General features: G+C 39.4%; 5 protein-coding genes across 8 annotated transcripts; 1 reads left to right on the plus strand and 4 right to left on the minus strand.

The window, feature by feature from the left end:
- The first annotated feature begins 1232 nt into the window (after positions 1-1232).
- Positions 1233-4250, plus strand: LOC125205096 (interactor of constitutive active ROPs 2, chloroplastic-like). Of its 3 annotated transcripts, none has more exons than XM_048103914.1 (4): positions 1233-1327; positions 2193-2279; positions 2371-2518; positions 2609-4250. In XM_048103914.1, the coding sequence occupies exons 2-4, from the start codon at positions 2260-2262 to the stop codon at positions 4121-4123; spliced, it is 1683 nt and encodes a 560-aa protein (XP_047959871.1). In that variant the 5' UTR covers positions 1233-1327; positions 2193-2259; the 3' UTR covers positions 4124-4250. The 3 variants fall into 3 exon arrangements, with proteins under 3 accessions (XP_047959871.1, XP_047959870.1, XP_047959869.1); XM_048103913.1 differs by having other exon boundaries at positions 1248-1327; positions 2178-2279; XM_048103912.1 differs by lacking the exon at positions 1233-1327 and having other exon boundaries at positions 1969-2279.
- Positions 4251-4269: 19 nt separating this feature from the next.
- On the minus strand, positions 4270-6721 carry LOC125205095 (pentatricopeptide repeat-containing protein At3g09650, chloroplastic). The gene has a single exon (XM_048103911.1). The coding sequence runs from the start codon at positions 6623-6625 to the stop codon at positions 4469-4471; it is 2157 nt and encodes a 718-aa protein (XP_047959868.1). The 5' UTR covers positions 6626-6721; the 3' UTR covers positions 4270-4468.
- A 256-nt stretch (positions 6722-6977) lies between these two features.
- On the minus strand, positions 6978-8750 carry LOC125204273 (probable rRNA-processing protein EBP2 homolog). Of its 2 annotated transcripts, none has more exons than XM_048102874.1 (2): positions 8618-8750; positions 6978-8064 (listed from the first exon to the last, which is right to left on the minus strand). In XM_048102874.1, the coding sequence occupies exon 2, from the start codon at positions 8038-8040 to the stop codon at positions 7150-7152; it is 891 nt and encodes a 296-aa protein (XP_047958831.1). In that variant the 5' UTR covers positions 8041-8064; positions 8618-8750; the 3' UTR covers positions 6978-7149. The 2 variants fall into 2 exon arrangements, with proteins under 2 accessions (XP_047958831.1, XP_047958833.1); XM_048102876.1 differs by lacking the exon at positions 8618-8750 and adding an exon at positions 8422-8553.
- A 605-nt stretch (positions 8751-9355) lies between these two features.
- On the minus strand, positions 9356-15848 carry LOC125208243 (probable LRR receptor-like serine/threonine-protein kinase At1g67720). The gene is made up of 15 exons (XM_048107825.1): positions 15553-15848; positions 13976-14507; positions 13381-13886; positions 13064-13196; positions 12795-12866; positions 12634-12702; positions 12486-12557; positions 12189-12257; positions 11805-11944; positions 11467-11708; positions 10835-10961; positions 10694-10765; positions 10370-10556; positions 10037-10172; positions 9356-9928 (listed from the first exon to the last, which is right to left on the minus strand). The coding sequence occupies exons 1-15, from the start codon at positions 15629-15631 to the stop codon at positions 9608-9610; spliced, it is 2757 nt and encodes a 918-aa protein (XP_047963782.1). The 5' UTR covers positions 15632-15848; the 3' UTR covers positions 9356-9607.
- Positions 15849-18905: 3057 nt separating this feature from the next.
- LOC125207170 (60S ribosomal protein L4-like) lies at positions 18906-20451 on the minus strand. The gene is made up of 2 exons (XM_048106396.1): positions 19296-20451; positions 18906-19180 (listed from the first exon to the last, which is right to left on the minus strand). Exons 1-2 carry the CDS (start codon positions 20409-20411, stop codon positions 19067-19069), a joined length of 1230 nt encoding a protein of 409 aa, XP_047962353.1. The 5' UTR covers positions 20412-20451; the 3' UTR covers positions 18906-19066.
- Positions 20452-20475: the final 24 nt, after the last annotated feature.

The raw sequence follows: 20475 nt of genomic DNA on the forward strand, positions 1-20475 counted from the left end.
GAAGCTTTTATTCTTATTATGATTTATAAAATTCATAATATAGTTTAAGATATTAGAATTAAATTAATAAAATAAAAACTGACGCGGACTAAATACAATTTCTCATCTATTTATGTATCGGGTGTAAATGTAAGTTTGTGGCTTGTATTTTATTATTTGTTTGTCAGCAGGTAAGTTAATTAAAAGTCAAAAAATTGGAATTGTGCTACCACTTCGTCAACCTCATTAAACCTTTTATATAATGGCTAGCGTTCAGCTACTAGTAAAATGGCTAGGGTCGAAATAAAACAACTTAAGATTTAGTGGGGCAAAAGAATATTTAGTTGAGCCCCAAACCCCACCTTTTATATAATTTAATTAATGCATTAGTATGTCACATCAATTTAAACTCTCGCTTGCTAAGTAACTTTATGTTCTAGATAACTTGAATAATAGAATAATTTCAATCTTTGTAATATTTCTAAAATACTTTACACCGTATAATAAATAAACCATACTTGGGAATCATCGAGAACCAAACCAAGATGCCCTAAGTTGTAGGGGCCGTGTTGATATCCAATGGGGTGTTTTATTTTCAAATAAAAAATTGTAGTAGTAGTAGTAGTAGTATAATTTTTTTTTTGTGGATGGTGGTGTGTTAATGTGTTCATTCAGTGTAGTCATCGGTAATTGATTTGCATAGGGAATTTCATCCCACGAAGTGAAATAAATAATGTAGTCTTCAATCAAACAACTTCAAATAACAATACTAGCACTAATAATTAACGGATTTAACATTCAAATAAAATTTTGATAGTTCAAAGAATGTTTGGACATTTTCAATAGCACGGTGTATTTAATCAAAATGAAGGATAGTGTTAAATATATAAAAATATTGGCCATATTATGATGAAATAAATATTGAATTATTGAACAAGAATTATATTTCCACGTTAAAAATGAGTAGTAAATCAAAATGAAATAAACAATAATGTAATAACTCACAAAATATATTTTAATTATATTTGCCTTGAACCCCATACACCTATAGCAAAAATTGTGAGCAATAATAGTGGTAATATTTATCCAGCACCCACTCATGAGTACGATGTCTCAACAAAAAGAAAAAAGGAAAAGGCAAGTAAAATAATAGAATTAGAAAATAATAATACAATATTTGACGAGTGTCGGTTATGATTTTTGTTTATGTTACCAAACAAAGCGTTACTTAGTTCCGTTATTATGGAATAAGTAATAACAAAGGCAAGAGAAGAAAGAGGCTGCCAACTGCTCTCTCTCTGTCCACGGAAGAACAATCAGATTAGAGAGTTTCTTGAAGTTCAACGTGGTAACTCACTCTACACACTTCTAATTCTTTTTTTTCCTCTGTTGGCTAAATATTTCCTCTTCTCTCAACATCTGTTTTAATTACTAAATCATTTTTCTCCAGTTATATCAACCTCTCAATACAGAAAAAAACTTCTTCTCCTACAAAATATTTTGTGTGTGTGTGTGATTCGAAGTTACCGTTTTACTATGTCTTCTTTCACGTGCTATCATGGTACAGTGAGATTCTTTCCATTACTAGTTGTTGGTCTAGGATCTTTTTTTGCCATATAAAATTGCTATTTTCGTTGTCACAGTTTTAATGTGGGGCTTCAAATTATTGAGATATTCACCTCAGACCTCATGCTCTGCTGTATATTCCCTTTCCCTTCATCATTTTGTTACCAACCTAGGCATACTACTTAATTAAAATTGCCAGTTTCGAAACATCCATCTCAACGCCTACAAAAGCATTATTAAGTATGATTCACGTTTCAATATCAATGCAAAAATGGAGAGTCTTAATTATTTATTATTATGCTGTCTATAAAATAATGATATCACTCAATAGTGTAACGTCTGGAGTAGAAAGTAAGGAATAGAATTGGAAAGTGAAATATTTGCTAATCATATATGTTTGTTTTATCTCTTTTGATAGCTACTTCCTTTTCTTGTTATGTTTTTCTTGTGTTGTGGGTTTGGTTGTTGGAGTGGTGGTTGTTTCTTTAGTTTCCCTTTGAAGGGATAGGATACTCTGCTTTATTTCTTTCTTTTTTTTGCCATATTTTGTTTTCGATCTTTCGATAAAAGATAATCACGGATTAGAGGTTCGGATATGTCTCATTACAACAAGTCTTATGAGTTTATTATAGTGTGAAATTTTGCAGGGCTGTGGGCTCAAGGTGGCCCTCTGATCACACTTGTTGCTCTCTATATCATCGTCGTTACGGAAATATGCAGACCGCTACATCAAGGTATAGAAATCATATACATTTTGTGGTGGTTTGTTTTGTTTAATTTACATTTCATGTTGATTGATATCAAATGTGTTCTGTTTTGGTGCAGAGGTGGTGGAGGTCTTGTAAAATCATCTGCTTCTACGCTTCAGAGCCCCAGGAAGCTAAAACCGTCTGCTTCTTCGGTTTCTTCTATAAATCCGAGCATCAAAACCGCTAAAACCATTGATCGCAAGTTACCACCCGCTCACAATCAGGTATTATAGTCTCATTTTGACTCGGCAGTTTGGTATTAAAAATCAATCCAGAATGAAATCAGATAGTCCTTTTGTTTTATTAAATGGCAGAAAAAGCGGATAACGCAGATCGAGGAGGATTTGAAGAAGACCAAGGAGCAGCTGAGCTCGAGCGAGTCATGGAAGCGAAGAGCTCAGCAGGAGGCTGAAGAAGCCAAGAAGCAGATTGCAGCCATGGCAGCCGAGCTCGTGGAGTCTCAGAATCAGCTCAAGGAGCTTTCTGAGTGCGAAGAAGCTCGGCTGCAGGAGCTGCGCAAGATATCTCAGGAACGAGACAGGGAGTGGCAATCGGAGCTTGAGGCCTTCCAGAAGCAGTACTCCATGGACTCTGCTGCTCTGGCCGCGGCCATGAACGAGATCCAGAAGCTCAAGATGCACTTGAATAGGGTTACTCAGTCGGAAGCGGCTCAAGCCAGGCATGCGGAATCAGCACATGCCGAGGTCCAGAGCTTGAGACTCGAATTAACAGAAACTCTCGTTTTGGTTGAGAGACTAAAGAAACAATTGAACGATAGCAGAGATTGCGAATCTGAAGCCCTCGATGAAGTTAGCAGAGCTGAGAAGCAGTTGGAGGTTGTTAAAAATGCTGAGAATGAAATCAAGTTGAAGCATGACAATGTCCTCGAACAGTACAACTCTTTGCTGCTTGATTTGGAGAAATCCAACGGTAGAGTGAAATCGTTGGAGGAGCTTGTTGCCACGCTGCACACTGATCTAGATAGCCACAGCAGCATCTCTGCATACTCTTCGGCTGAAAATGGAGACCGAGATATTTCCCAACTCAACACCTTGAAAAGTGAAGTAGATGAATTGAGATCTGCCCTCGGAGATGCTGAAAGGAGGTACAGAGACGAGTACATTCAAAGCACGATGCAGATCCGAAACGCCTATCAGCTGGTGGAGCTCACGAGATCAGAGTCATCGGAGAAAGAAGCTCAACTTGGGGCCAAACTACGAGAATCAAGAGCCGAAATTGATGAATTGAGGATTAAACTAGTTGAAAGGGAAAACGCAGTGCAAATCTCGAAACAAGAAGAAGAAGATGATGATCAGCTCCAGCTGGAAGTGCTCAAGGCCAGTTTACTGGACAAAGAAGCGCTTCTGCAGGCCACAGCAGAGGAAAACGAGAGGCTGAAGCGCGAAATGATGAAGACACAGAGCAAAGCAGAGGACGAGGCGCTGGAACTAGCAGATTCATCAAGAGCTGCAGAGAAGGAAGCGTTACTGAGGCTCGATTCATTGGCGGAGGAAGCGGATAAGAGCTGCAAGAAAGTGGCACGCGTCACTGAGCAGCTCGATGCAGCTCAGGCGTCTAATGCACAGCTGGAGGCCGAGCTGCGGAGGTTGAAGGTGCAGTGCGATCAGTGGAGAAAAGCGGCTGAAGCTGCTGCTGCAATGCTGTCTACGAGTAATAATGGGGAGAGACGAGGCTCATTCGACTACCATTCAATCACTAGTAAGCTGAGCTCTTCGCAATCTGATGATGAAGATGATGATTCGCCCAAGAAGAACAATGGGAATATGCTCAAGAAGATCAGGGTGCTGCTCAAGAAAGGCCACAAATAGATGTCAAGTTTTTCATTTTTTCCTGCTGTTTTTATTCATTATATGTCATTTGAAATTTTGTGTGAATTCTTCTAGCATCTTGCGGCGTTATGGTCAGTTTTGCAAATTGTTTTTCTTGTTCTTGTAACTACTAGTCTTTCTTGATGTTATGACAAGTTGACAGTTAATGATTATAAACTGCACATACCAAAGAATCATCAAGAGTTCCAATCTTGAGCCCCATTGATTTTGGTTTACAAGACAATGACTGTATATGAGAATATTGGAGTACATGTTCTGAAAGCTTCATACCCTACCTTGTATTTGTATACAGACAGAAGAAGAGAATTGACATAGGAGCAATCACTAGATTTGTTGATCATCCGGATCAAGGCGCCACTCACTCCCATAGTAGGAGTTGGGCAGTCCCAACCAGAACTTGAACGCCTCCGCCGCTCTCTTCCTCTCCTTCCTCCTGTCCTGCCTCGCCCTCGATGCGTGCTTACTCGTAAACATCCTCGTATGCATCTCCACATATATCCTCTTATACTTGGTCCTATTCGGATGTATCCCATGCTCCTCCATACAAGCTATAATCTCCAACGCCTTGGTAAAGAAAGCCGCCCTCACACATATATCCGCCAGCGTATCGAGAAGCCCTTCATCTGGTTTCAGATCCACACCACACCTCTCCTTTATCTCATTCCACACCAGAAGGGCTTCCCCTGGTTTTCTAGCCAAGGCTATCCCGTTTGCTAGACTCCCGTACGTGGCCACGTTGGGCCACATTCCCTCCTCCTTCATCTTCTCCATTACACTCTTTGCCTCCTCAATCAGCCCCAGCTTGCAGTACCCTTCCACCAGCATATTCCACGCAACCAAATCAACTTTGACGCGTGGATCTTTCAGCATCTCCTCAAACACCTTGCTCACCAGCTTTGGCTGCCCCGATGAGGCAAACGCCTTCATCAAGGTCGTGTAGCTCACCTTGGTGGGCGCTATCCCTCTCTTCCGCATCTCATTGAAGTAGCTGAGCGCGCCTGCACAGTCATCCACAAGTATGCATCCATCAATTAAGGTGTTGTATGAGATCACATCTGGTTGGATCTCAGCCTCCTCCACCATCTCCCTCATCAGATCCTCCGCCTTGTCAATCTGCAGCCGGTGGCAGTACCCTTTGAGGAGGATGTTGTACGTGATCAAGTTAGCCGGGACCCCAATCCTCGCCATCTCCACGAGCACCAGGCGCGCTCTGTCCATCGCCCCTGCCTTCACGAATGTGGATATGACAGTGGTGTATGTGACGTGGTCCGGATGGCTGGAGCTGTCTTTCTGGTGGCTCATCGCCTCCAGCATCCTCACCACGTCAGCAACACGCCCGGCCTTCATGTAGCCTTTCATCAACGTTGTGTACATTCTCGAGTCTGGTGCAACTGCCTCAGCCAAATCTGGTGGTTCCGTACTATAATTGATCGAATTCGGTAGCAATTTCTCAAACAGATCATCATCTTTGCTTGATTCCTCATCCTCATCGAACGAATCGTAGGTGGCTGATCTTCTCAAGATCTTGCAAATGTCTCTCCTCCCTTCCCTCATTGCCTGCACCAGTTTCTCAGCAGTCTCCAAATCGCCAAAACCGACGTAGGCTGCGACAAGGGAATGCAGCGTCGTCACACACAACGCTATCCTTTTCTCGATTATCGTCTCCAATACAAACACGAGCAGGTCCTTCCTCTCAGCTCGCGCGATTAGCTTAATCATCACATTGTATGTTAACGCATCGGGCTCGCAATTGAACTCAGGCATTTCATCGAACAGTTGGAGGAACTTCTTAGCATCACCGAGATTAGAGCAGGAATTCAGCACAGCGTTGTAAGCTCCCGTATCCGGCCTCGAATCCTTAACAATTTCGGAATCCGCAAACCTTCGCACTCTTTTAATTACAGAATTGAAGAGCTTAATAGCCTCCGCCGGGCCATCGTCGCCGGAGGCGGCGAGCCTACTAACCACGGCGCTCCAGGCCTTGACATGAGGGAGATAGCCCGATTTAAGCATGGACTTGATGATGGAAGATGCATAAAGAGTGTGGCCGCCTTTGGCAGCGGCGACGGCGAGGAGGCCGAGGGAATTGGCATCGAGGCGGTGGAGCTGGCGCTCGCGGCGGAGGCGCTCGATGATGGACTGAGCTCTGGTGAGGGCGTCGGCGGTGTTGAGATAAGATAATTGGGAGACGAGGCGGCTGAGGCAGGTGGAGTTGGGGAGTTCGGCGCATTGGCCGTACAAGGACCACGCCTGCTCGGTTTTCCGCTGCTGGAGGAGCGTGAGGAGCACGTGGTCTTGGGAGTTGGAAAGCTTGTTGGCGTTGGCGGCGGCGGCGGCGGAGTGGGAGGTGGTGGAGGAAATTTTGGTGGTTTGGAGGCGGAGTGAGGAGGATTTGGAATTGGTGGATTGAGGAGGGGTGACGGCGGAGGAGGAGGGCGGAGGCAAGGCGCAGCGGAGGGTGAGAGCGTGGGTGGAATTCATAGCTGGTCCATTTGACGTGGGGAAAAGGGGTTGCCAGATTGCGTTTATTTGAACGTCGATATTTTCAGTGATAAGATGGATATTTTTTTCAATTTAAGGCACACTTCTTATTTTGGGTGGAGAAGACTATTACCACGCAGTCAACTCTCTTAAAACTCTACTCAGATTTTATTCTGGCCTACAATTTCCTACGTCCTCATGCCTTTGAAGCCTTTCTCTAATCTTTTCTTCATCCAATCATTCCTTTTCGACTGTTGGGAAATCAACATTTTATTCTATTTTAATATATAATTCCGAAAAATAGAATAGTTTTGACTTGTTAAATTGATAACTATTCAAATGAACAACCAGATTGCCACAATGAAAAAGTAATCTAGCTTCAAAAGACAAGGAATCCAACTGTCTTAGCAAAAATTAGAAGCTAAACTAGCCACAAGAAGTTCATCAGCATCATCACAGTACCAAAAACATTGGGCAAGAAGTTCATCAGCATCATCACAGTACCAAAAACATTGGGCTCCAACTCATTTAGCTCGTAGTTTTTGTTTCTTATTACTTTGTCGATAACCTCTGAAATCCTCCGTGGTCTCAGCCGTGTTCTGCTTTTTCATTCCTTTCCTCCCTCCAAATCCGTATTTCGAGTCCTTGCGCTCTCTGCCCTTCATCTTTTTATCAGATCCCTTGTTCCACTTCCCCCCGTCTAGTCTCCCCTTACCTCCAGACCGATCTCCAGGAGCAACTCCTGGCCTCTTCTTATTCGATCTCTGAAATGCTTTGCCGTCTTCAAAAGCTAAGCTCAGGTCGCCATCTTTATCATCGGCAGCAAATCCACTCTGCTTCCTCTGCTTTCTCCAGTTCTTGACAGATTCTATGTCGTCCTTCTTTTGCTTAGCCCTCTCCTTCTGCTTCTGCACCTGTATTTCCTTGGCTAACTTCTTGTTGTCCCTAGCCTTTCTTCTCTCCTCGGCCTCCTCCATCTTTCTCTTCTCTGCCAAGATGCGGCTCTTCACCTTCTCCATGTGTGTATCCGATTTTACCATTTCAGCATAGTAATCGATTGGCCTGAGGAAAGGCAGGTCCACCTCCTTGGACTGGAATTTTGTAAACGCCCGCCTTGCCCCCTCTAGTGCCTGAGTGTAGAAAGCTAGCTCCCTATTGAGATCATCATTCACACTCACCTCGTTCTCTTGATCAATATCAAGCGACAACTTGTGCATCCATTCAACACTTTCTGGCCAGCAGATATCTCCAAGTTTATCGAGCAAGCCAGCTTTGTTATACACAGCAGTCTTTGCAGGCTCACTTAACTTCACATCCCCATCTTCGTCCGACTCAGACTCAGACTCAGAAACAACAGGATCAGAATCTTCCATATCGAATCCATTACTGTTCAATAGTTGAACGTTGTGCTTCATAGTTTCTTCTTGGTGAAGCACAGCCTGTTAAATGGCAATTGGCAACCAAAATTCAAATCTGTCGAGATCTCTAAAACGACACTGACCATGGTATAATGTAGAACTAAGGTTTTCCAGCTGGAGAGTTATCCAAATAAAGATAATTTCAAGAATATGTAGATTATGATTTGCAACCCGAGTATTAGTAAAACTTATCTGCTTCATTGTCAAATCAATATCTAGAAACATTAAAAATACAGCTGCAATTTGTAATTGTACAAAAGAGCAAACAAGTTTTGCATAACAATTAATTTAAGCTGTTACAAGTCATGGATGAATTAAAAACACAAAGAATGCAACTTTTGATCACGCAGCAAAGGGAGAGGCAGAAGAGAGACGAACCCAAAATATACACAAACCCTAATCCAAGAAGAATTGGAGGATAGGCTTAATTTGAAATTCGAAAGACTGAACTATAGCATCAATCGATTATCGATCGCTTTGCTATGTCTTCTTCAGCAAACCAGAAGAATGAAAATTGAAAATTGACAGAGTGAATTAAACGAACGATGAGCGGTGGAGGAAGAAGCAAGCTTACGGTTATATGCGGCGCAGTAGAAAAGAGAGACACGGGAAGCCAAAATTAGTGACTGCAACTCTCAACTCTCAACTCTCAACTCTAAACCATGACCGCGTAAAACGAAAAACCCCTGCTTAAACCCTAGAATAAGAGTATTTTTCAACTTTATTTGATTTTATTATTACAGTTTTATAGTAGGAATCTGGTCCACATACTATAATTGTCGTTTAAAATAAAAACTTTAAAATGTTATGATTTATGAACATACAAATTGATAAATTAAACAAATCGATAGAAATATTAATTAATTATAGTATTATTAGAGGAGAATTAGTTTCATTTTAAAGTTTCTTTCTATAGAAAGTTTCTAATTTTAAAAGAGATATTAAATTGTTGGTGAAATTAAATTACTCTGATACAGAGATAAATACTAGGCGTAAATCGTAATACAACTCAATGAAGAATATAGAAATTACACAAAATAAACTGAATTGAAAATGCAATAATCGAAACTATAAACTGTAAAGATGTAAGTCAAATCGAAGAATCCTCTTTCCGCAAGACGAGATACGCCCCAGTAAGATATAGTTTATACGCCCCAGTAAGATATAGTTTGCATCCCTAATAGAGTAACTTTTAAATTTATAATTCCTTCGTGTTATTATTGAAAAGAGCTCAGAAAAACAGAGCAAATCCATACAAAATATGCAAGACTAAAGGAGAAAAAGTATGGCTGGAGTTTAAAAAGTGTAGAAAAGTAAAAATCAATAGGACATTAAAAGAGTACTATTTTAATAGTTTTACAGAATACACAGCATATTTCCAAGAAAATATTTTATGAAGTTGATCAAGAATGATGAACAATATAGACCAATCCTCGCAAAATGAAAAAAAAAGGCTGGAATTTACAGTAAATCTATACCAACTGTCTCGGTTTATCCCAGCAGCGGGCAGTGTGAAAAGTTGTAGCAGCAAAAGCAAAGCCAACCAAAAATTATCACAAGAGTTCTATCGAGCAGTTGGGCGTGCAATGGATTCATCGATGGCCAAGTAGTGGTGGTCGCTGGCGCCCAAGTTGAGGGATGAGTGAGCCGAGCGCTTTGACATCTCGTCAGAGCTGCCTTCTCGCACTGCCTCTGCTCCCTTTTCGATGGCGAGTGCATCTTGGATCTCCTTTATGACTTCAGTCATCCACGGCCTCATGCTCCCGTGGGCCTGCACACACATAAGCGCCTTCTCTGCTATCTTCCACATCGACTGTATGTCGTATTCCTGCAATGCAGGGTCGATGATCCCTTGAAGATCACCACTCTCAATATGCATCTTTGCCTGCCAACAAGGATATGTGTAGTGTTATCATTTTCACTATTTCTGTAATTTTCTAGGAGTATCTAAGTATATACGACGAGTAACATGAAATCTGAGAGGCACTCTTACCCACTGGACTATGTTTCGGCAGTTATGTCCAAAATTTTCGTTAGAGATTGCTTCTTGACCGGATATTAACTCGAGGAGAATGACCCCAAAACTGTAGACGTCGCTCTTGTCTGTCAGCTGCTGGGAGATGTAATATCTGCGTGATGTGAAGGAAAAGCGATGAGTTTGTTTAAAAATAAGCACAACAAGAATGCAAACTGAGCCTATATTTCATGTTTAAATGCAAATCTAGGAATGGACCTAAATCTCATCATCAAGCAAATTGTGGCTGAAATGCCACTAGATGTTATGGCATGCAACCGTACAGAAAGAAAAAGGAGAAGCACGACATACTCGGGATCAAGGTAACCAACAGTTCCTCGAACTATGCTGGACACATGGGAAGCTCCATCAACTGCTAGTTTTGAAAGGCCAAAATCTGAAACCTTAGCTCTCATGTTCTTGTCAAGAAGAATATTGCTGGTCTTCAAGTCTCGATGAATGATTGATGGAACACAACCAGTGTGGAGGTACTCTATTCCTGAACAAGTAAAATGAGACGAACACTTTTAAATTGCATCTTCTACTTCTCAATATTGCAGGTATTTAATTCATTCACTTCTGCAATTCATGAGTTTATTAGTAAAGGAGTGAAATTTTTTTATCTGGCTAACCAACCTTTGGCAGCATCCTCAGCAATCTCAAGGCGTTTAATCCAATTAATTCCTCTTCCTCCATGTGTTAAGGGCCCTGTCAAAATACTATTTAGGTTTTGCTATTGTTGGGTTAGTTGATTATATCCCTATTATAAAAACTTACCATAAAGATGTTCCTTAAGCGTCCCATTGTGCATGAACTCATACACGAGAATACTTTTTCCTTCTTCTTGGCAATATCCAAGAAACTGCAACAGATTCCTATGATGTATTCTTGAAAGAAGAGAAACCTGTTCTAACCTCAAAAATTAGTATCAGAGCAAGCAGGCAGAAATCTATAACACCACTATGCAAAAGCTAAAGATATGGATTTCAGAAATGACACTAACCACTTTAGAATAAATAAGTTTTCTACATTGCTATATAAGTTGGATTCTGATTACATCACTATTCCAAGCAAGAAACAGAAATGGGAAACAAAATTGGAAGATGAATGAGATATACAGACGCTAAAATCTCTAACATATCATAGGATAATCAATCTGTTAGAGTTTGCTTTTCAGAATCAGGTGTTCATCGGCTGCTTTTTACTGCCTCCATCGACAGCTCATGTATAGAAATTTGTGTTAATGAAAAACCAATTACAAATTTAAACCTAGCAAGAAAATCGAATCAAAAGGTGGAAGCTATTCTGATTAAATCATTCCACCAATTATGTACTAGTAAAGTTACTGAAGAGGTTTAAAATTCTCCAAACTGTAGTAGAAGAGATTTCGGTTAATTAGTATTACGTACTTCATTGGTAAACTCTCGTTTCCCCTGGAAGGAATCGTTAGTCAAAACTTTGACTGCAATTTCTCTATCATCTAGCAGTCTCCCATAATATACAACCCCAAAGCCTCCTGATCCAATTTTTCTCTCAAAATTATTTGTAGCATCCTTGATCTCAGATAATGTGAAGTAATGAGCAACTTCAGCCGCAGTCTCACCCAGGGAAGAAGCAAGCTTTTGAGGAGGCAAATTATGTTGAGATTCCCCTACCAATAATTAAATATATATCATAAAATGGTTGTATTAATCCAACTAACATTCGTGTACAAGCGAAACCCTGGTTATAATCGTTTGAATCTAACCTTTATGAAGAGATTTGCACAATAAGAAACAGGAGGCAATGGCAGCAATTAGCAGAACAGCACCTCCAACTGATGTCCCGATAATAATATTATCACGGTTCCCTCCCTTCTCTGTGTGAAGGCCTGCATTCCCTGTGTAGCTGAAACACGAATGATTAAGAGGTCTAAGATAGTGGCTGAGAAACTACATGAACTAGAAGTCTTTTCAAGAGAAAGATCAAAATGTATTTGAATATTTAGGCAGAGAGAGAGAGAGAGAATCTTTCAGAAATATGTAGTATGAATATATATTTATGCACACAATTGATCAAAAAATATATGTTCGCCACAGAAGCAACTAATTCGCCATAGCTCTGAAGACAGACAGCAATAACATATACTCACTTGAAATCCAGGTCTTTATTAAGAAGGCCAGATGGAATTTTCCCGGCTAACACATTGTTCTGAACATGCCTGCGACAAATGAATAAAAAGACTCAAACAACATTTTTAACGCGTAGTATACAAGTGTGAACAGAATACTACAAAATACATTGAACAATACAATTGGCCTTTTATCAGAAAATGGATATATTTTGGAAGTGCTACACTTGTAAAGTTATAAAAAAAATCAGAATTCACGTTAGAATAGTTAGCAGGTAAACAATATTTGCTATATATAATTTAACTCTTCAAACTTACAATTCTCTCAAATTTGACAAATCTGCCAAGGAAGAAGGCAGTTCACCATTCAATAGGTTATCCTCAAGATGTCTGCCACAGGGAAACAATGAATCAGTTGCTGTAACAAAATAAAGCAAATAAATAAAAGAAAATTTGGAGTACAGACATTATCTTTAAGTTAGGGCACCCAGAAAAATCAGGAATTGGACCACTCAGTGAGTTATTATCAAGCCATCTGCAACGGATAGGTACATGAAAATCATGATTTGATCACGGACCGGGATAAGGAAATGTGGCATTGAATAATACACGGTGGAGTCAACTTACAATTCAACTAAGCCGCCCAACTTTGTGAATTCTACTAGAATTGTTCCTGACAGAGTCTTCCCTGAGAGTTTACTGCACAAGCACAAAAATGGTCAAAACATACAGATCATATTTTCAGGTGCAAGTTAAGTAAGTTATAGTAAAACTGAGCAAACAAAAACATTTAGATATGCATGTAATGTAATACATTCTGACTTCTAACTAAAATGGCAGAATAACCTAATGGTATTGTCATTAGAACATTAAACTAAGAAAGAATTAGACTTTACATCGATGTTATCATCGGGCGAGGATCTGAACTACACTGGACCCATGACCATGGAGATGGAAGGCAAGGATCACCGCCTTCATTTGCCCACTTAAATGATGAATAAGACATGGCTATTGCAGCCAAAACTGGTCCTGCAATTCAAATGAATTAGAGCATTGTGGCTAAACGGACTCAACTTAGCGAGAACAGAAAAAGTATACATAGTATCTTGGTGTCGTAGCAAAAAGCTCATTTATTGTTTTTTTCCAATTGTGATGATTTTATTGAAATAAAAAGGCATAGTTTGTATGTTCAAGAAAATTTGCCCATTCCCACCATCTGCAGAGCCATCACTCTTCTTCAAATATCTATTGACCTCCAAGGCATTCAGCAGAGGACCCATTGTAGAATCAGAAGTCCTCCCAAATCTGAAAGATAAAACAAATGGTAGAGAAATGTTGTAGTATCCTGGCTCATACAAACGATACTGTCCTTGGGCGTTTTCTTGGATATTAACAATAGCCTTGCTAAGATCAGGAGCGCCAGGGAGTATGAACCTGAACTTTCTAGCATCACTTGGACCCAAGTCTTCAATTTCAGCAAAGTAACAAAATGCCCAACCAGGTGCAGGAAAACCATCGAGGTTCAAACGGTATGTCAATGATCCATTTCTTCCAACTACAGCTGTCTGCATTACCTTCTGTGGTGGCCATTCATCCCGGCTGACATCAATTGGCATCTGAGTTGAAATTTTTTCAGTTCCAGGAGCAACATCCACAAGGTAATTGGCTTTTCTCACCGAGTCAGACTCCCATATTCGATCAAATGGGTCATCTGGATACCTACAAAATATGAGCAACTGAAACTTGTCTGACTTTTAATTCCAAGAGGCAAAATTAAACAAGTCGAACTTTGGAAGTTTCAGGTGCACCTGACTGGTTCATCACTCTCTGCACCAAAATTTATTCTTGCAGACATACTGAGGAAATATTGGCTCTCAAACTGATTGAAATAGATGGAACCATTAAACTGCCGGAGCTCAAGGGTGGATATAAACGGTTGACCAGTTTTTGCATTGGACAAACAAACACTGATGGTAGGCTCTGTAGCTAGAAATATTAACTCCTGAAGCTCTATGGTATTTGCATCCGAAATGATTATAGTACCCCAATGAGTAGGCCCAAATGAAATGTCAAACTTGGGATATACATTATTGCTGTCAAAATTTCCATACAAGAAGGTTGCTCTTATAAGATACCTGGTCCTACTAACAACATTGAATGTGTAGCAATACTTGTTATCATCTGCTGGGAAAAATCTTAGTGTCTTATACTGTTTTCTGGTCTCGTTGGCTACAGATATGGTGGCTATATCTCCAGTTAAGATGTAGTTATCTGAACTCCATTCAAGACCTATTTCATCTGTAAAATTATTGGAACCACCACAATCCAGACTCACAAAACCTGGATTGTTGCAGTGGTTGGATACCAGAGTAGATACAAATGAGTATATGAGATCACTTAATAGGCCCAAGTAAATCAATAATTATAATTTCATTTTATATACAACAAGTCATGAGATGTGCTATGGTTTTTATAGAATATTATAACATGATTTTGTATTGACACCGTTGCACTTCACTATTACACATACAAAAGGACATGAAGCAATTTACAACTAACTGGAACAGGGGTTTTGGTAGCATACACTAAACAATATTTGACCAAAATGTCAATGATTTGGTTTTTTAGTGCAATTTGAGTGTTTACAACTAAAAAAACATGTTACAAAAATACAAACAGTTTTGCAGTAAACCAGAGGAATGCCACAAGACATAGAGAAACCTCAGCTTCACAATTTCAGAAACCTACATTACTAAAACGATGAAATGAAAATGGCCTATACAAGCAGGGCAAGAAGTTGTCTTCAGATCGAGCAATATATGAAGATTCCAGATTTACATTAGATTATAAAGCTTTGTGAAAGTAACAACTGGAACATTGGAGTTTGCTAAACCACTATAGTTTCTTCAACAACAAAATTTATTCCTCGAAGATTGTGGGACATACAACCTCCAGAAAGAGACTATAGCATGTCATATATCTATCACAGTGGAAAAATCAGCTCCTTATGATCTAACTAGGAAATATCACAAATAGGGCATAAACCTCCATCATCTTCACCACTGCTCAAGTATGACATTTTAGCCTCACTTAGCAAATAAACTGATCGAATTTTGTAAAGTAGAATGCATCCATAAAATATTAGATGCACATAATACACACCATGCTTCTTTTGATATTACTAACTGTGCCACCTGAGACAACTTAGTCCAAACAAACTAACATCGTTTATGAAGAAACCATCCATCACAGATGCAGAATTGTTATAAAAAAACCCAAATAATGATAAGAAAAAGATTGGCACCACAGGAAATACTCAAGAAATTCAACAAAAAAACAGCAGCGCCAACAAATGTATAAGCATGTAGAGAAAGAAGTGAGGAACCTGGCATCTGGGCTGTGGAAGCATCCATGAGAAAAAGGGAATACATAGAGAGAAGGAAGAGAATTCCAGCAAATCCCATTCCTCCTTTCTTTTCAAATATGAATACGATAAGGGTACTAGGAAGTTGAAGCCATGAAAACGATGAGTAAGTATGAAAAGAAAAACAGAGAGATTTGGAGCTCAAGATCGCTTTTTTGGTATCAGTGTCGAATTATTCAAACGGAGTGAAATGTTGGTGACACAGAGATGTTGTTGATTGTTGAATAAGTAAAATGCGAGAAGGGAGACAGAGGGTTAAGCTTTTTTTGCTGGAGCAAGTGAAAAAGTAATCCCATACTGGGTCAGTCGATGCCGCGCACCCTTTACTTTTTCATTTCTTTTTTTAATGCTTTATCGCGTAGCCTATAATATATTTGGGAAATTGGTCTCTAAAACCATGAACTTTGCCCAAAATTTGGTATTTCCCATGAACTTTGAAATTGGTATATAATATCACGAACTTTGCATTTTGTTTGGTATTTCCCATGGCATGTTTATTACTATATTTGACTAACTTACGAGGCTTTTATCATACTTGACACAATTAAATCAACGTGGTTTTCAACGTGACTTTTTATGCTACATGTTATGAACTTAAAAAATGGTTTCAAATATTATAAAACATATCACGGTTGCCTATGTTAAATAAGATTTTGATGAAAATATCTTATTTGAGTGAATTTGGGAAATACCAAACAAAATACAAAGTTCGTGATATTATATATCAATTTTAAAGTTCATGGGAAATACCAAATTTTGGGCAAAGTTCATGGTTTTAGAGACCAATTTCCCAATATATTTTCATTAATATTTAAACTCAAGTCTCATTGATTGAACAGTAAAACGATTTAAGCCGTGGTGGTTTTATGATCCTTGAGAAATTTATAGAACTAACATAGGAATCCTTTTTTCTTTTTTCTTTTTTTTTGGAATGATTCGCTGGCACTTCTATTTCTATTGCCCTCTCGATTTTTGGCTGATTTGTAGGGATCTTAGATAACTCCTAATCTATTGCCCATTGAAATAGGTTACAGTAATTTGGATGGCCTCTTTCCCTTCTCTAAATGTGGCTAATCAAACTAAGGTAGTTGAATAATAATAAATGGAAAGGACAAGATCGCCCACATTAATCCTTGTCACTCTTGGATGTTGCCCATGGCGCTTACTACAGAATAATAAATGTACATATGAAAATGATCTCACCTGATGTAGACCATAATACAAGCAAAACTAGTTGCAGTGGTAGATTTTTTATGAAATCAAAAGTAGCAAGTACGAGTTCAACAAGTGATTTGGATGAGGATGTGACATAAACATATAAACAATAATCAATAGCAAATGCAAAAAACTACTTGCAACAAGCACTAATCAAGTCCGGAGACATCCTTGGTAAAACTAGAAGTACTAAAGCAAGAAACAAAGCAAAATCATAACAGAAAACAAATAAAAACTCAAAACTCACCGACAAACCCATCCAAAGGTAGAACTTGCACGTCCCCTAGGTGTAGAGAAATAGAAACATATATATGGAGTTGCACTCTCCGCCAGTATCAATTGATCAACTAAACAACACTCTATCGATAACTCAAGTTATAATAACACATATATTCCATGAAGCTAAGTGAACAAATCAATGTAAGATTCAAATTATGAAGAATGCATCAGATGGAAATAGATATGTTTTTTTATGAGAAATGAAAATGCATGAATAAATCGATGAAATCCATGAAGCTAAGTGAACAAATCAATGTAAGATTGAAATTATGCATTAGTCAAATATCAGTTATTCATTGCATTCATATTTATGGATTTTATGTGTTTGTTCATGTAACTTTTGTTAGCACAGAAATTAAATTCTCGCTATATTCCATATATACCACGCTTCCATTGCCAAGTTAGAGGGAATTAGTTGGACTAAAGACTCCAATATGAGTTTAAGACTATTTAATGCTAAAGTGGAAATTGATGTTGGAAAAAAAGAGATGCATGATAGAACCGAAATAGATTTGAATAAGACCGAGTATTATATGTAGACCGACTATCATCAAAAGTATTTCCACTAAGTATCCAAATTTGTATTTGAACAAAAGTCAATTACTTTATAAGCTCTTTTTCATCTTTCCAAGCAAAATAATTAGTAGTACTCCTACTAAAGAAAAAATAATGTTACCATAATACTATTATCATACGTAATCTAGCAATATGCATGTGGACCAAGTGCTTGCAGCCATCGTTCCATTTAATCAATATTGAAAAAAAAAGTGAAGGGATAATTCTGGAGATGAAAAAAATTTAATTTATTGCAGCAACTGAGTGGAATTACAAAATTCAATTGTTTAATTAAAAGATGAAATATTCTCAGAAGTAAACACATGTCTTAAATCAATTATTTATGTAAAGACAAGTTTAAAAAATTATCGGCATTAAAGTAAGGTAAAGTTTGTGATTACTTTACATAAAAGTGGGTTAGTATTTTACTTAAAAACTTAAATGTAAGAAGACTTGTATGATTCTTCACTACTTTGAATGTACTTTATCTCTCTCTGGTTTTACACTTGCACATTTTCGCTGTATCAGAATAGGGGCGTCAAATTTGTGCAAATTTGTCTTTGAATATTATGTGTAGTTGTGCACCATAACCGTTTAAGAATTTCCAGCCTCTCTCTTTCACTTTTATCCTATACCCCCCTTCAACACGAAATATAATTTTATTTATGGACAACACAAATTTTAATGTGCAATTAAAAAATAAGAAAGAGAGGAAGAAAGATGAGAAATTTCATGAATAAAAATGAGAATTCAATAGATAGATGGACCAAAATAAGAAAAAAACAACAACTAATTCATGAGGGTTGATATTCTGAAATTTGAAGGACGAGCACTTCCTAATGAATTCATCGATAAGTTGAATACGATTGAGCGGGTGTTTGATATTAAACACGTCAGTGATAGTAATAAGGTAAAACGATTAAGCTATTTGGACAGACAAATGACAAATATTATGCTCAATCAGAGTAGTTTGTAAAAATGAAGAGTTAGTATCACATAAACTTCATATAAAAGCTTGTTTATCGAATTCATATGAACAATATTCACACCGCAATCTAGAAATTTTTGCATATTTTGATTAGTTCACCATTGATCATGAGAGTTTATAGAGTTACACTTTATGTGCAGTTTTAATACCTCCGTCCTAGAATAGGAATCCTATTTAGTTATTGCATGAGTCTAAATGGTGTAAATATCATTTGGTTGAAGTTAAACAAATTTCAGGTATAGTGGTAGAAAAAACAAACGTACTAACATAAGTGGAGTGAAAAGAAGAGCTGAAAAGGGAACATAAACTTAAGAAAATCTTGTAAACAAGAACTCTCCATGTAAGCTAAGAACTATTTCCCGTCCAAACCATCTTGGTGTCTACAAATCTTATAACTCCACAAATAAAACAAATGTAGGTTTGTAAATAAAGATTTCCTCACTGAGATACGCCCAACCATTTAGTGAAGTTTTCAAATTCAGTGTAGTCGCTATCGGAGATCATCGTCTTGTACCATCCCTTGCTCGCCGACTTGATTGCTGCTGCTTCCTCCTATTAGAATCAAAGTAGAATACAAATTACACATTGTAAAGGAAGGAATGAACTTACTAATAATTAACTTATGAAATAGGCAAATATGAATTCAACATAAAAAAAGGAAATGTACCTTGGTGATTGGTTTCCTTTTCTTCTCAAGCTTGTCTTGCTTGGCCTTAACCCTCTGCGCCTCGGCCAGAAGCGCCATTCTCCTCGCGGCCTTGGCGTACGGGTTGAGCTTCAGCATTACATTCAAATTCTTCAAAGGATTCTTCTTCAAAGGAGCTCTCTTCACATCCTTCTTGATCGGCTTCACCACAGATTGCAACTCATCGGAGTTGATAATCCTAGCAAGATCAGCATTTACCATTTTAGCCCTCGGCAGCACGTATCCGCTCTTCTTCTCCGAAGGCTTGTCAAAGGTGCCATAAACCTCATCAAGCTTCTCGAAGGCCGATTTGGTCCACACGATGAACCTGCCGAGATGGCCTCCGGGAGCAAGCTTGAGAAGATTGAGACGGGAAACATGCGCGATGTCGACTCCGGGGATATTTCGGAAAGCCTTCACCAGCTTGGATCCTTCGTTTCCGTACACAATCAGAGGGCCTTTCCTCGAAATGTAGCGGCGATTGCGCATTTTCCCCTTTCCAGCACGGATCGCTTGGCTGTCCTTGGCCTTCTCGGCATCGGCTAGGGCTCCGATTTGTTTCAGTATTTTCAGAGCGGCGCTGGTTTTCTCAACCGATTCGGCGGAATCGGAAACGACAAGAGGCAATTCGGGGACCTCCTCGATCTTGTGACCGCGAGCAAGGACGAGTGATGGAACGGCGGAGGCTGCGATCGCTGAAACGACGGCGTGACGCTTCTGCGTTACATTGACAGATCTGTGCCAGCGGCGCCAGATTTTGGTGGGAGCAAACATGCTTCCGCCGCGACACATGTTGCCGAAGGCCCCCTGCCCAGCGCGGTGGGTGCCGCCACCAGCAACACGGGGGATACGGGAGACGGCGCGACCGGTGCCCCAGGACTCGGCGGAGGTCTGGTGGCCGGCGCGTTTGGAGACAGCGTAAGGCTGCCGGGCGTTGTTGGAGATTTGCCCGTGCACGAAGGTTACGATGTCGGGGCGGATGGCGGCCTTCATGACGTCGGGAAGTGGGAGGGAGTTGGCAGCGGCTCCTCCGTCGGTGGCCATATCGTTCTCCAAGGATTGCACAGTGACGAGAGGGCGGGCTGCGGCGGCGGCCATTTTCTCGGGAGCTAGCAGAGAGTCGAAAATTAGGGTTTGCAAAGAATGAGCTATTTAAGTGTAG

Source organism: Salvia hispanica, chromosome 2 (assembly GCF_023119035.1).
Source record: "Salvia hispanica cultivar TCC Black 2014 chromosome 2, UniMelb_Shisp_WGS_1.0, whole genome shotgun sequence".
Lineage (NCBI taxonomy): Eukaryota > Viridiplantae > Streptophyta > Magnoliopsida > Lamiales > Lamiaceae > Salvia > Salvia hispanica.